Genomic DNA, 16,199 nt, shown 5'->3' with positions numbered 1-16,199 from the left:
ACATATGTAATAATTGTTTAGGAGGGATCCCAGGTATTTTCTAAGAGGGGAACAAGGTGGGATGGTCCTGGAGCCCTGGCCGAGTTCATACCCTACTCCTGTCTTCGAAAGTCCCTCTGATATAGGCAATACTGCTATTGTACACCAGGTCCTACTAGAGCTACTGTCTGTAAGGTGTCGGTTAACACAAACAGCTATACTACAAGGAAGGCAGTAATGCAAGGAGAAGACGTAACAATATGTGTGGTTGAAGGAGCCTATTTTTCACGGTGTCTGTGAAGGTTCTAGACTGGTGCTCATAACAGTCCCCAAATTGCTCTGCCTCCTTTCATTAAAATAGGCCAAAAGATCCTTCTTCGCCTGTGTGGTAATTCCACCAATTCCACTTGGCATTGGAGAAGCAGGAGCTTCCCCATTTTTCTCCAGGAAAGCAGGCACCGTTCTCTCTGGCTGCTGGAAGGCTTAACGACTTCCAACCGCCTCAGGGACTACGCTGCTGTCACCCTGATATCAATGTCAGCATGCAGACTTTAAGCCTTCCACGGTGTTGTTTAGCAAGACTGATGGAGAAGCCTTTGACTTTCATAGAAACTGACACCACACACACACGATATGAATGCCCCATTCTGATATTGACGGATGTGTCAGTTTAGAATTAAGTCAGGTTGCAATGTAAGTCTGCAGGAAGTTGCAGGTTATACTGTCATTTCTTAGTTAGACTGGAAGTCGAGACCATCATTTCATGTGGGAAATGTTTAAAAGGCTTATAGTATTTGTTGGTTCTGCCTGCCACATTGTGTTTGCGTTGATGGGGTCCTGCAGTGTTGTGCATATCCTCCACCGAGACAGATTCCCAGCAGCACAATTGTGACAGGTGTGAGCTGGTTTCTCTTTTCGGACTCCTCCCTGTCTATATTTGTCGTCCAAGTTCTGGGACTGAGTATAAACAGTTACTGCCAACGCATGTCACGCTCTTGTCACATTGAGATTAGTGGAGAGTTTATACTCTCTACTCCCACCCACTTTGGCAATAAACTTATGCCCCCCCCCAAAAAAAAAACCCACATGTATTTTCCATGAAGCGCACACATGGTGCGCTTAATGCATAGCAGGTCTGCTAAAGAACAGTCTTAGTATGCTTTACATATGTAAAACCATAGATGCTATGCAATCTTACAGTTTGTCCTAAATGTTATTTATGCCTTGAATGGACATAGGACTTTGAATGTGCATGTCTTATTGTGCATTATGATCTGTTACTGAACCCAACAGGAGGATACAATTAAAAACATCACAATTAGGGCTCACCGGTTATTACCTCATTATATTCCAACCAATGTTGCGTGCTGCTAGACTTGTAGCAGGGTTGGTAACGGGGATGGGCACGTTCGGCAAGTTGGAACAAGACATGAATCGCCGAATGGAGAATCTATAAAACCCCGTGTCACCGTTTTGCAGTCTGAACAGGTTCCCTTTAATCTTTAAACTAAATGAATACTTGTTTTAGTGAATGGTTAGACCTAAATAGAAAGCTTAGTAAATATGCCACGGATATACTACTCAAAGAGAAGGAATATGTGGTACTTCTATGTGAACCTCAGTTGCATCTGCCCTTAAGCTGAATGGGTGGCTAGGATGATACGTTTTGGGCTGTAATCAGTTAGAATTGCCATCATGGAGTTCTCTCTCTGTTAGGAAAATAGATGTATTCTAACTTGTATGTTATGTAGAGGACTCATGATAAGATGTGTATATTTGAAAGTGTATGTTGTGTCACTGGTGTGTATTGCTTTTACTCGTGTATAAAAAGCCTTAGTCAGCTGGATTATATTTATTATTAATGAATACAAATAAATAAAATAACCATTCAGGATACTGCACAGCTAATGAAGCGTTGTGGTCTCTTTATTGGTTACCCCGCACCTAGAGACATGTATTGGAGGCCACTTAATAAACAGAGCAACCAATGTCCAAGTTCTTACTTCATCGACTGACTGCAAAATGGCCGCCCTGCCCACAATGCTGTGAACTCAAACAATTTAACTGACCCCCTTTCCTACCGACGGGCCCACACATGGAATTCCCTTCCACTAGAAATCTTTTAACGTCATCATTTTAGAAACAAATATGAAACAGTTCCCATTTCTACACTTTATCAAATCTATCCCACCTGCCTGCCCACCTGCTATTGTTTTTTAGGACTCAGTCGCAAAACGACTGTACTAGATACAAGCCATACTTAAAAAGTATCATTAGCACCCTTGGAACGTGGCTGAGATGATTGAGATGGCTTCGTTAATTTCTTGGCAGATTCTATTTATGTTTGACCCACAGTTTATTGGGGGTTCAGATTTTCACATTCTAAGCCAACCTATTTATACGTTTCTTCAAGAGAAGGAATGCCAGGTTTGATGCTCCATTACATTTATATCAACAGGTCTTTCCCCGGCATGAGATAAAATCTTATGTTACATGGCATTTGTATAGCGCCTACTGCCATAGGTATGGACTTGAAGTGTTGTGGGGATGACCGTACTTCGGAAAGACCTTAGTCAGATATTTGAGAGGTGGTGAAAGGAGTTCCAAATGCATGTCTGTCATTCTTTGGCAGCACAAAGATAGGCAGGGAGTGTCTCCTTAACGGCAGCCCATAATTATCAGTTGAGAGAACAGGTGCTCTTACAAAATGACAAGTAAGACAGGAGAGTCAAAAGAGTTAGATTATGGCAATGGCAGGACTTAAATTAGCATGCGACTCAGCGGTGGTGATGTGTGTTTTGGGTGGGTGTGGTCGAGCAGTGTCTGTTGCAGATTAATGGAGGTGGGTGGACGAGCTTTATTCCGTGTGATGTAGTGCATGATGTTCCGGTTAAGAAAGACTGACACATAGTTAGATATGCAATTCACAACAACAAAATCATACCCGGAAAACTTTAGTTGGAAGATATGCAAGTGCAGTAATGCAAAACAGTCGCAAACATCAAAGCTGGAGACCCACTCCTCGAAACCTATCGGAGGCCAAGTGCAGGCCTGATACTGCAAAACAGTATCAAGATTCAAATGGGAAACACACACCTGTGGGAAGAAAATGCAAGTGTGACAATGCAATGCAGGGGCAATATTCAAAGCAGGAAATGCACGCCCTGGACTCTATTGGAAGAAAAAAATGCAAGTGTGCTAATGCAAGCCAATAGCAGAGTTCCAGTGCAAAACCTACACCCTGGACCCTATTGGAAGAAAAAATAAGGCAATGTAAAACAGTAGCAACGTTCAAGTGGGAAACCCACACCCCTGAACCTATGGGAAGAGAATGCAAATCCAACACCACAAAGTCTGACCAGAACACAACAATAGGTGGATTAGAGTAGCAGACTTACAATTCTTGAATTCTGCGGGATGATGTATGGGTGGCCGGATATAAACAATAGCCAGCTTGAGTTAATCAAAGCTAAACCTGGAACCCTCTGAGAACCATAATACCAGTGTAGCAGCAACCCCAGTGGAAAGAATCTTTGAAGACGTCCCTTACCTGGAATTAGCGTGGTGCAGAAGGCGTGGTGGCAGGTGGGGGTAGGGTGCACAGGCAAACAGGGATGGTACGCGCCCAAATTAAGGCGCCCTTTGCCTGAGCCCTTTGCTAAGGCTGCCCTGGGGATTCACTTAAGAGATTGTGGACCTGTATCAGCTGACTATTTCTAAAAGCCAATCATGAGTCAGGAGGGAGGGCAGAAGGAGGCAGCGAGGGTGGCCCAAGGGGAGGGGAAGGCAGGGCATGGCAAACAAAGCAGAAGCATTTGGAAAGCTCTGGGTGGTGGCAGAAGGACGGGTCCCTGACACTCACCAAAGTATCAGGCCTGGCGATGCTTTCTACCCATGGAAGCTGAGGGGTGAAGGCCTGGCGATGCTTTCTACCCATGGAAGCTGAGGGGTGAAGGCCTGGAGATGCATCCTAGCCCTGGCAGCTCCAGCGAGGGAAGGAAGGATTTCCCTGGCATGGTCTGAGAGGTTATGGACCTGGGTTAGCTAATCGACTCTAACAACCAATCATGAGGCATGGGAGTGGACAGAGTGAGGGCGCGAGGGAGGCTCAAGGGCAGGGGAAGGAAGGACACAGCAAACAATGTGGAAGTGTTTGGGAAGCCCTGGATGGGGGATATGGATGGGTCCCCGACACTCACCAATGTGTAAGGCCTGGCGATTCTTCCTACCCATGGAAGCTGTGGCGAGAAGCCCTGAAGTTGCTTCCTAACCCTTTTAGGGAATCGGCCAGAAGTGGATCTTCAGTTGTACTACAAAGACTACAAAGAGCATTAGATCACATATTAGATGAAACACTGAGTTTATCATACAGTGATTACTGCATTGAGTTTCTGTGCATATATAGATGCAGTGAAACATTGTTGTTAAAGGGACGTTTTGGTTACAAGTAAAATCGAAAAAACCAAGAAATTTGCCAGTTATGGTAAGCTATGCAATCATAACTCATGCCACCGCCATGCACCACTAACACCCAGGACATCAAAGATGACATCAGAAATGACATCACATATGATATTATTACTGTGTTACAATGTAAATGGAAGGTCTGTAGCAGTTAAAGTGTAATTTACAACATATCAAAGATGATCAGTGGCCTTGTTATAAACTACACCATGTCACAAAAAGGTGCTTAGTGAAAATAAAATGTGTACTGAAGTTTTTTTGAGAATACAACAATTAAATAATACATAAAGAGAAACAATGAATGCAGTAGGGATCATAAAACTAATACATTCTTAAAATGGTATGTTTAGGGGGTACAGTGGCAAGCAACCACCCCAGACATAGCTCGAGTAGAGGCTGCGGAACATGTGGGTAGGTTACGAGAGCAGGATTTGTGAGAGTTTGGGGTCTGCAAATTTGTACTGCTAAAACGACTTTGTACTGACTTTGCACTGCGCAAATACACTTTGCACAGTTCCATGTATCGGGGTGTGTGCCGGCAGTGCCAAGTCACTTTGAACTGTGCAAGAAATTCCATGAATCTGACCCTAAGTTGTTACCCAGCCTCTTTGCAACGTGCACCATTATTCTGGGAGCAGATCTTTTATGAAGGAGTTTCTTGCACGGTCAAGCGGGTGTCTATTGTGATGGAAATAAGGCACAAATGCTTGCCTTTAACGACTGAACCTAGGACGGATAATTTTTGTGCAGCCGGAGTTCTTGAGTCCATAATTCAACTTCAGGAGTTGACATTTCCCTCAAAATTGCCATTCAGTCAGAATATCAAAATGACAGCGAAGGTAGAACATATTCATCTCAGTGCTCTGCTTGTTGCTTTTCTATCATACAACATCAGCCCATGGCATTGCGAGGAATGCACTTGACAAGTCACAATAACAAGCACTGTCTAAAATGTCTAAGATGTTTATAATGTCTGATATAGATTTCAACATACACAGAATAAGGTTCTTCGAGTAACACACAACCTCTAGAAAAAGTATTGACTTGCCGGCCACAGACAGGCTCATGAAGTATACATTCGAAGAATTAGGGAACATTCTATGAAAGCATACAGTTAGAAATCCTTTGGCCTTGACAGCCCTACAGCTTTCATTCTATATTGTGTGCATGTGAGGAATGATTAGCAAGTAAACACAAAGCTAAACAAAATGGCTGTCTTTGGTAGGAAAAAGCTCAGGGGGCTTGAATGTCTTAATCCCAAAGCCACTTTGTTTTCCCTAGTTGTTAGGTGTCTATTAAAGATTTCATGGATTGTTTTAGGATTTGTCCAATATACCCCATTAATGAGATCCCTTTATAGAGGGGTAAGATGCTTGTCATGAAGTTAGTAGTCCGGCAAGTATGAACGTCGCCTATTTCTTAAGTCTTAAGGCAACTGCCTTCTGCTTGCTTCTGATTGAAGGGTAAAATCATTGCAGATATGATTTTTTCACTGAATTACTTATATATGCTTCTTTTCTGTCAGTGACTTATATTTTACAGGGAAAAACAGCGTACACAGTGAAAGATGCTGCTCCGATTCTGCGTCACTCTCCTGTGTTGCCAAGCAACATGGTCCATGGACGCCAACCCAGGACTGCAGGCGAAGTTCTCCCCTAAAGCTCTAGCCTATGGTAAGCGCAACCTTCCTGCTCAAGTTATTGCACTATGCGCGGGAGAGCGACACTCTGAAAGCTGCATTGTAATTGCCGTCTGTGATTATGCACCCTTAGGAGTCTCCACGTGAAACAATTGATTAAAGAAAAAACAATATATTAGGTCCAATACACTGCAGCCAGCCGTTGTGCTATACTAATTAATAAAAGAAGTAAATTAGCAAACTTAAAATTTTACCACTACTGGATGGTATAATCTTGGATACATTACAATTATTGAATAACCACGAACACTATGTATATGTGCAAGGATAGTGAGTGCTAAAGGTACACGTAAAATGAAGAAAAGACTCATGGATGTACTCTTTTTAGCTTAGCGTATAGATGATCAAGTGTGGCGGCAATAGCTAGTGTTCTTGGGAACATTTTATTCTGCAAAGTGTATCATGGTGAGAACAAAATGAATGGGTTCAATAATGCATTTACCGCCAGTGGTGATTTTGCTATAGGTGGTAAGCTGGAAGAAACTATGCCTGATAAAACTGTACACTTACCATAAAATGCAATTGCTATATCATACGTTGAGTATACCGTTAGCCCCTCTTCCCTTTGCATGGTGGCCTGTGGGAAACAAAGGGAAGGAGCGGATGCCACGGCGGTACTAGCCGCCACCGTACTAAGGTAAGTGGGTGTGTGGGGGGGACCCTTGTCAACTTGGGTGGTGCTCTGGTACCACTTGCTAAGGCCTGAAAAATCACAGTTTTTGCTTCTATTAACCAACACAGCTAATCTATCCGCTTCATCCAGAAGCTTTGGCTGTTTGGCTGATTTTGTTTTATTCATGCTTGTTCTTTTTACAGTTAAAGTGGTTTTAGATAACCACCTCGCGCAATGGCTGACATCAGTTCCAATTGAGGATGTTCATGGCAAGACTTCCATGTCGGTAGACGTGGACTACGATATCACAGAGTGAGTAATATTGCCACTAGACAACCTTTGCCAAACAATCACCATGCAGTATATGTTCGTTTAGGTGGCATGTTAATGTTAAAGGACATGTATACCATGCACTATCACCACCTGAGTCGTCTCCTGGTTATGATTGACTTATTCGCTATTTGGTTCACACACTGTAAGCACTAATTGCACGCATGGGACCGCCAACAATTGCACTTGCTTGTTGCTGGTCTCTTGCATGCAATTTTCAACACTCAGAAAGAGGAGTGTAATCGTGAAAAGCAAATTAAGTAATCGTGAAGAGCATATGAAGAATTAGTTACCTATATTCTTCACATTTGCTCTTCCCGTAATGAGAAATATATATGCTTTGCAGGTGGCATTTTATAATGCATTCCTATGGAATCTGCTTGCTATACCACAGGTGTAAATGCAAGGTGTATTCCATATGAATCTTTTGATTTCCCGCCTGCCTGAAAAGGTCGTGTCGGCCTAAAACCAAGTGCTCTTCCAAAGCGCAAGAGGACATCTCTGCTTTGCTGTTCACCCGTGCCTTGGGAAGGGACAAAAAATATGTGGAGTGCAAAATGAAAGCATAAATGCACTTTGAAGATTCCATTTTGCACTACACCCAGTGCAAAATGGCCCCTGTGTAGCTGCTTTTCATGTCTTGATATTTTCTTTTGTTCCTAGAACTGTTCTGCAAGTGAAAAGATGGAAATTCAAAAACAATGACTAGCCTAAAGTTTTTCAATATGGTGCAATCACCCCGTTCCAAGGGCTTAAACAGCGGAGTGGGTAGTAAAAGTCTGGTAGCCCAAGTTATAGGTCAGAGCGAAGCAAGAGCTTATAACGAGGGCACCGGGACGTTACCCCCGTTCAAGCCCTTGGAATGGGATGATAATGCCATTAGCACCGTGGGTTACCAAAGCGGTAAACCGGGGTGTTAAAAAAAAAGGATTTTCATTCATTGAACAGGAAGCCGCACGCGTCCTGTTCAATGAATGAAAATCCCTTGCTAAGATGGCCGCCATTGTAATGGCCCTCATTACCATGACGGACTGGAAAAGCGAGAGGCGGTGAGTCCGTGGCACCCGCCGCCACAACAGCTGCGCGGCATGGGAGGCAGCCGGCGGATTCCGTGGAATGTGTGCTGAGATTAGAGGTTTCAGCCCGCAATCCACGGAACCGGATTGGCTGCGCCCCAGGTGCTATTTGATAATTAATTTGTTTAAAACCAAAATAGTTCTACACAAAATCTGTGTTGTATATATCATAGAGACAATTTTCTGTGATCCCCTGACAAAGTTTATTCAACATTTTAATTCTAGTTATTTTAATCATCAGTAAACTGGGATCAATCTAAACACATAGGTTGCAGGTATGGGTCTTTTTGTCACATGCACCTGCATTACGGAAAAGCCATCTAATTTAATGGTTCTGTTTCTGTTTTGTTGTAGCATAAAAATGTCACAGTTCAATGCTTCTGGCGTGGATCTCACCTTTTGCCCTGGGACAGGGATTCAAGTATCCATCAGCAACAGCATGGCGGTCGTTAACTGCAACTGGAAGATAAGCAGCTCGTTAATGTATGTATCGCCATCGATTTTGTTTCTTTCTCAATGTTTTCTATTTACCTGTGTCTTTTAGATGTTGTGCTAGTATCTGGGCTATCTATTAAATGTTGATTGTTTGTCGGCACCCTTAAGCCTCAGGGTCAGTGGTGCGCGGTTCAAATCAAATCAAATCAAATCAAATCAAATCATTGGTCTTAGTTCGGAGATGGGAATCTTTTCAGGTGGCTACAGGAGACCCCTCAAGGCACACTGCCTTTCTTCTAGCAATGCCCTGCTAGCTCAAAACTGCAGTATTAGCAAAGATATTTGTTGAAATGTAATTATTGCTAGTAAATCATTTGAATATCCACCGTTATAGTGGCATTTTTTAAAATTCTTGATGAGAAGTAGACATTTTGCGATCATTCGAAATTAAATGCAAATAGAAAGCAGAGGGCGGCCAGATTACAATTAATGTGTTGTTGTCTCACCTGCATGACACTTTCAACATTTGCAAGGCAGAGCACAAAACAAAACAGTAAAACCAGAAGAAATTGTCGTTACCTTTTACGTTTACACTCCACCGATAAAAAAGTAAACAATACAAAATATCAGCGGTCACCGGGACAACTTGCCCCCTCATCATGGGAGCCTACTCATCAAACACCAAAAACAAGAGAGGGATGCTGTATTTTTGTATTTAGTTCATTTATAGAGCGCACCAAGCCCTGAGGCATCTAGGCTCATTGCTTGCATAAGAATTGGTTACATGTTACAATAAATTACAAGAGGTTGTATACAATGAGGGGTTACAGCAATACATACATTAAATTACAGGAAGTTTACAAGAGGTTGCATAACATGCAGGTTACATGGCGGTACAGGTTGATGAGGTGAATCGGTTTCAATTCAGTGCAGAATATAGGAAAGACAGTCATCCGAAGGACAGGTTGTTAATTCTCTTGTGTGGAGAGCCAGATTTTTGCATTTTTTCTGAAAAAGTTCTACAATCTTTTTACTTAATCTGATCAACTAATGTTCTGTGCCCCTGTGGATGTGTACGGAGGTTATTTTCCATGAGCCTGCAATGGGAATCTAATGCATAAAAGCCTGGCATAAGGATTATACGCACTAGATTGGCATCGTGGCTCAATTTCTTTTATTTGCATGGCAGAGAGCAGGGGCAGATCGTAACCTATGATTCTGACGGTCCCTTCCTCTCTCCTGTACAAATACTACAGCATTTGGTCCGGCATGGGTTTTCATGCCGACACAAATGCTGTGGATTCCAATGGTGTGCCTCCATTTTTCACCAGCAAAAAGCAGGCGGAATCCATAGGAATCCATTGTAAACCCTGCCTGCCATGCGTACATGGCAAGTGATGTTTACTTCATTTGCACAGCGGAACGCCAAACGGCAGCATGCAAGTGTGTACTTTTTGCTCTCCTCTTTTGCATTCTACCATGCAAATGAGGAACATTCGGTGGCCGGGTTCCACGTCCATGAAAGTTTAAACATAACGGGTCCCTGCCGACGATTTATTGGGACTTGCAAAATGAGCCCCATCTGGGTTTTTTCATAGGAGTATTGACTCCTGTGTCCTTATCACAACATTGCTTCATTATACAATCATAAAACACCTACGTTAAAAATCCTACATAATATTTTTACAGTACAAAACATTTCAGTCTCAATTTTGAGTTTTGGCTATTATGCGGCGCCAAAGCACCACCTGTATGCCAAAACTATTGCATTAGAGTACACGAAGGTGGAAATGGCATTTGAGGAAGGACACAAAGCTTGTAAGTGCTGTTGAGTTATTTACCCACCCATTGATGGCCATGGCCATGCTAATCCCTATGGTCATTCCCACCAACTTCCTACCTATCCCTGTACAAAACACATCCCCCTGGGATCTCTTTGAGCAAGGTTTCTCAATCCCTACCATCAAACTTTGCACTGGAAGTGTCTGCTAAGTTTCTTTTAAAGCAGGCTTCTGAAGGCTAATGACTTAATTGGAGCTGTAAAGGTAGTACTGGTGTAATAACAATGTTGTAACCAGGTCTGTGATATCATAGTCTGCCACTTGATTTATAAGCACTAGCATGTCCTTAATTGAAGTCCTCTTAAAATCAAGCTCTGGCCAAGTTAACAGTATTACCTTGTGTATTAGGCATTTGCCAGGCACTGCTATTATATGCCCAGCTACACTCGTCAATTTGAAGCTGCTACCATCAATGGTCAATTACTACCACTGTGGCAGTGCTTAGCAAATGCCTTTCGCATGGCTACACAAAAGCCAAAACTGTTGGCAATGCCAGTGCTGGTTATAAAGTGCAATGGGGATAGTGAGTGCAATACTTGTATGAAAAAACACGCAGCGGTTATTTATCCACATGGGGCATAGAAAATAATTGGTTAGAATAACTACAAAATAAACACTGCCTGCAAATGACCGTTTGTTGATGGCATTTACTAATTGATTCCGATGCAATCCTCCTGCTCTTTAGCAGGTGCTAACTCAAGGTGGATTCCACAGAAATCCTTTCGTTTTACAATTGAAAATTTCAGGCATGTGTAAAGTGCAGTGCTCTTCCAACACAGAGGAGGAAAGCACAAAAGGGTTGCAAACTCTGCTTCGTGTCCCACTTACGTGTTAGGAGAGGAAGTGCATTGGGTGGAGTGCAAAATGAGGGCATACAGGCATTACACGGTGTTACGCCTTTATTGTGGTCCAGCCTGTTTTAAAATGCCTTCCTTCCTGTTTCAACAAGACACACATCTGTAATTTGGCAATAATACCGGAAGTGGTGGACTGTACCATGTGTTAGTAACCAGTAGCCAAAGTTAACATGCTCCTGCAAAGCAAAGGGCCATTAACACAGGCTGAGAGGCTGTTACCACTGAATAGGGCCCACCGCTTACGTCATTATTATTCCCATTGGCTACCAAGCATAATGAACAGGGTTCTGATGGTTTCTTTTTTCGTGACAAAATGCTTGTTGTGGACTGCACACAACGTTTATAGATAGAACAACAACCTGCAACCAAAATGAAAGGAAGGCAAATACGAATGGAATTTGCCAGAAAAGTCCCTTTAACACATTCGGTCCTTCGTTTTTACTACATTTTTTATTTTATTTTTTATTTTTTTTTCATTGTGCATTTAGTTTAATACAAAACGTTAAGCACATCAATCAAATAGGGAAAAATAACATTATACACACATTATTTGCAAAGAAAATATCAAAAGAACAGAATATAAGCAATAATAACAAGTACAATTAAAAGTATTAATAAAATAGAACAATTAAAAATAAAATAATTAGAAGCACATCAATTACTTCATTTGTAAAGGGCCTCAGTGTGAGAAGTAGCAACAGTTAGCATAGCAACCACTATGAGAAAGCAAACAGGGCTCGCCCTGCACTCTGCCACGCACACAGCTGCTCACAGTTCCAGCTGGAATTCCAGCGAGAGCCGGTGCTGGATGAGACAAGTAAAGCTGTAACCGATTTTAACTCCGATTATGCGGTTATCTTTCGTATCGGGACTCGGATATTCAATCTTCCAGTACAGGCTCCGGCTCCTAACAGCTGACGGCTTCAAACAGCCACCATTGACCCAGCCGGGTTTCACCACTCCACTGCCTTCCACCAGGTGATGTATTGGAAGGGGCGTGACCTAATCTGCTCCTCTGTGCTACGCCACAGCCATGGCTCCAAACAGCCACTCTTGACCCAGCCAGGTTTCACCACTCCACTGCCTTCCACCAGGTGATGTATTGGAAGGGGCGTGACCTAATCTGCTCCTCTGTGCTACGCCACAGCCATGGCTCCAAACAGCCACTCTTGACCCAGCCAGGTTTCACCACTCCACTGCATTCCACCAGGTGATGTATTGGAAGGGGCGTGACCTAATCTGCTCCTCTGTGCTACGCCACAGCCATGGCTCCAAACAGCCACTCTTGACCCAGCCAGGTTTCACCACTCTGGGCCCTTCCACCAGGTGATGTAGTGGTGGGGGGCGTGGCCCTATCTACTCCTGTGTGCTATGGCACAACCGGCTCCAAACAGCCACCATTGACCCAGCCGGGCTTCACCACTCGGGGGGGTCTTCCACCAGGTGATGTAGTGGAAGGGGCGTGACCTAATCTGCTCCTCTATGCTACGCCACAGCCATGGCTCCAAACAGCCACCCTTGACCCAGCTGGGTGTTGGGCGGAGCTAGCAGGGCTCATGGTGGCCAAGAAATTAGGAGGTAGCAGCCAAGTAGGAACTTTTGCTTGTCCTTTTTTAATCTGAAAGAATAAGTGGGTGCTAGCTACAGGGAAACAACAGCTTGCTCAGAACATGTGTCTTTACCACTGAATTCAGACGGTGTTCCAAGCAGGGTTATGAGCTGCTCTTTACCAACCAGGGGGTAATGTTATGATTACTTACTGGTAATCCTATTACACTGGATCCTTCTCTGCACCTGTTAAAGAAAGATTTCCAATGTCTTGAATAGAAAAACAGAGCGAAGGAATGCTTGGACCCTTGGCCAACCAAGGATTGTTTGGTGGACAGGTCCCCCCTTTGAGCCCTAACCATTAAAGAGCCAGGCCATCAGATGGAGTTGCTTGAGGGTTGACATTGGAAGAGACGGCCACCACAGGGGGATAGGACTGAGGGGAAGAGGGACACTGGACACCGATAAACGCAGCAGGAGAGGAAACCAGGCCTTCTTCAGCAGGTGAGGTGCAGTAAGAATGATCCATGGGCATTCCCTGTCTATCTGAATCATGAGCCTCTGAAGGACAGAGAAACAAGGGAAGTCATAGAGGCAGGGGCAAGGTGCTGACATGACATCCACCCCTACGGCTGTCGCGCTCCATGACAGGGAAAAGTACTACAGGAGCATAGCGTCCATGCTGGTGGCAAAGAGGTCGACAGAAGGAAAGCCCAGGCGGCAGCAGACCACATAGAACATTCAAACTGGCAGTGAGAAGTCCACCGAGAAGGTCTACTGGCGGTTGAGAACCTCTGCTCTGATGTTCAATGTTCCTGGGATGTATGTTGCTTTCAGTGAAAGAATCTTTCATTCTGTCCAGTCCATGATTCGGAATGCCACTTCTTGCAGGGATCGAGGCCGAATCCCCCTGTCTCTTGATGTAAGACATGGTCATCTGAGCATCCATCAGCTCCAGCACTGCCTTCCCCTGGAGATAGGGAGCCATGACATGAGTGCTTCCCATACCGCAGAAAGCTTCCTTCAGTTGAAGGACCTGAAGATGTCCCATGATTGGCATCTACCCTGGGATGTTGGTTACAATTGGCTCCCCAGCCTTTCTGGCTGGCGTCCGTCATGAGAATGATCGGGAGCCAAGGAGCCAGGGGGAACCCAGTCAGGATGTTTGAGTCAGACAGCCACCAACCCATCTGACTGGCCAGACGCATGTACATCCAAACCCAGTAGGTGTAATTGTAGGAGCACACCTGCTAACGGTTTAACAGGTGATTTAGCAGGGGTCTGAGGAGATGTCTCACCCAGGGGATGACAAAGACCATAGCAGCCAGGTATCACTGCACTGTCAACCGTTGACGAGCAGGATCACATCTGGATTTCAATATTGCCAAACGGTGAGCCTGGAGCTTGAAGGAGTTGACGGAGGATGGATGCCAACCCCACATCCATGCTAAAGAGACCTCCCAAAAACCTGAACTCCTCAGAAGGGAAAAGAGACAACTGTTCGAGGTTTAGTAGCCAAAACCAGCTGAGCCAGGGTGTAGCATACCTCCTCTGTGTGTTGGGCACATAATTCCTGGGAAGGAGCATGGATCAACCAGTCATCCTGGCATGGGTGGAGGGAAATATCCTTCTGGTGCAAAAGACCACATGTGGGGCCAGCACCGTTGTAAACACCCCGGGCACCGACCGCAAACCCAAAGGAAGCACATGGAACTGCAGCAGGAGGCTTTCCACTGCAAAGCGGAGGAACTTCTGATGCCCCAGATGGAGAGGCAGATGGAAGCATGCGTCCTCGAGGTCCACCAATGTTAAAAAGTCCCCTGGTGCCACAAAGGAAATGATGGTCAGAAGAGTCTCCATCTGAAAGGGGATGTTCTTGACACATTCACCCTCATGAGGTCTATAATGGGTCTCCATGCACCTGAGGGCTTCTGGACCAGAACAACAATCACAACCACAATCAAGTCTCTTTCCAAGGGTGCGACTGCGACCACAGCCACCTTTGCTAGCAGTTGCCTGATGCCCTTCTGAAGGGCCTGCTTTTTCAAAGGGCCCACGGGCCAAGGTGTCATAACCAGTCCTAACTCTGGGGGGATGTAAGGAATTCAATGCAATAACCCCACCTGACGATGTCCAGTACCCAGCCGTCGGATAGTTCTCCCTGCCAAATGCCCACAGGTGACCCCCAATGGGAGTTGGAGAGTGCTGGGCTGGGGGCTGGCCTGCAGTCAGAATGGTGGTGGGACAGGAACAACCTTAGTATTGGCAGAGATTGGTTTAAAGTTACCCCTGCCCTGGAAGCTATCCCTCTAAGACACCTGGGTGTCTGAAGACCACATCTGGAATGGTACCAGTAGCCCCCCTATGCAGGGCCCAGTCTTTTGGTCACAAATAAGCTGACGTTTTATTCCTATCTTGTACCTTCTTAACCAGTTCCCCCAAAAGGGAACCAAATAGCAGCTGTGCCAAGAGATAGAGGCGAAGTAAGAGGATTCATTGTGAGAAACCCAACAGGTACCTCTGACAAACTCTGGAGTGCAAGAGCTCTGAAGAGATCATGGGAAGTCTCTGAGAATAAAATAATCTCCTTTTCTGCATTTTCCAAAATGTCTGCACAGTCGGCACCCTCCGGCAGAGAGACGAGCAGGTGGACATCCTTAAGGAGAGATTGAGAGGTGTAGCTGAGGTACGTGTTGGCCGGGGGGACACAGTTAAAGGCTGCCTACACCTGCTTGAGGGCTGTCTCCACCCTCCTATCAGTGGGGTCAGCAGGAGAGGCATCCTGGGTAGCCACAGAGATATGTCCAGAGAAAGAAGGCATAAGGATTCTACCTTCAGAGTATCGGGAAGTCTGCGCTGAACCCCTGAAAAGGAAACAATCTGGTCCAGCCATGGGGGATGTCAGCCCTCTAAGGCTCCTTCAACACATGCAGAATAATATTTCTCATGCTCTGAAGGAAGTGCAGACCAGATGGGGGGTGACACAAAGTATATACTGTAGGCATCCTGGACGTCATCTCCCGCAGCCAGGGCCTTGGAATCCTTGAGTTCTAAATTCAGGAGGAGATGGACCATGACTTCCTCCACCATCTCCTTCCTGAGAAATGGCCTGCCCATATCCCACTCAGAAGCAATTGGAGGGTCCACAGGTTGGGCTGTGTCACAGGGGCTGGGTACAAAGGCAGTGGGGGCGAGGCAGTTGGAAACGAGCATCAATAGCAGCGTTCACAGGGTCAGTGGTAAAAGACTTAAGCTCAGCTGCTGACAAAGTGATGGAGACCGTAGCTGTGGAGGAGGTTACAGGCCCAGGTGGATCCTTTGCCACAACCGTTGGAGAAGGGGGAAGCAATGCCAACT

At 45.0% G+C, this 16,199-nt stretch overlaps 1 protein-coding gene across 1 annotated transcript in view; it reads left to right on the top strand.

Moving 5' to 3' along the window:
• Positions 1-16,199, top strand: part of LOC138579689 (BPI fold-containing family C protein-like) — a 56,077-nt gene that overhangs the window by 8,363 nt on the left and 31,515 nt on the right. Inside the window, exons 2-4 of the mRNA XM_069649929.1 lie at positions 5,969-6,116; positions 6,959-7,067; positions 8,516-8,644. Of these exons, the coding sequence (XP_069506030.1) occupies positions 6,011-6,116; positions 6,959-7,067; positions 8,516-8,644 (344 nt within the window). The 5' untranslated portion in view covers positions 5,969-6,010. The remainder of the gene's footprint in view (positions 1-5,968; positions 6,117-6,958; positions 7,068-8,515; positions 8,645-16,199) is intronic.

The sequence above is a fragment of the Ambystoma mexicanum genome, chromosome 3p (assembly GCF_040938575.1).
Source record: "Ambystoma mexicanum isolate Mex_15411 chromosome 3p, UKY_AmexF1_1, whole genome shotgun sequence".
NCBI classification, from domain to species: Eukaryota; Metazoa; Chordata; class Amphibia; order Caudata; family Ambystomatidae; genus Ambystoma; species Ambystoma mexicanum.
This window is presented reverse-complemented; position numbering and strand designations above follow the sequence as displayed.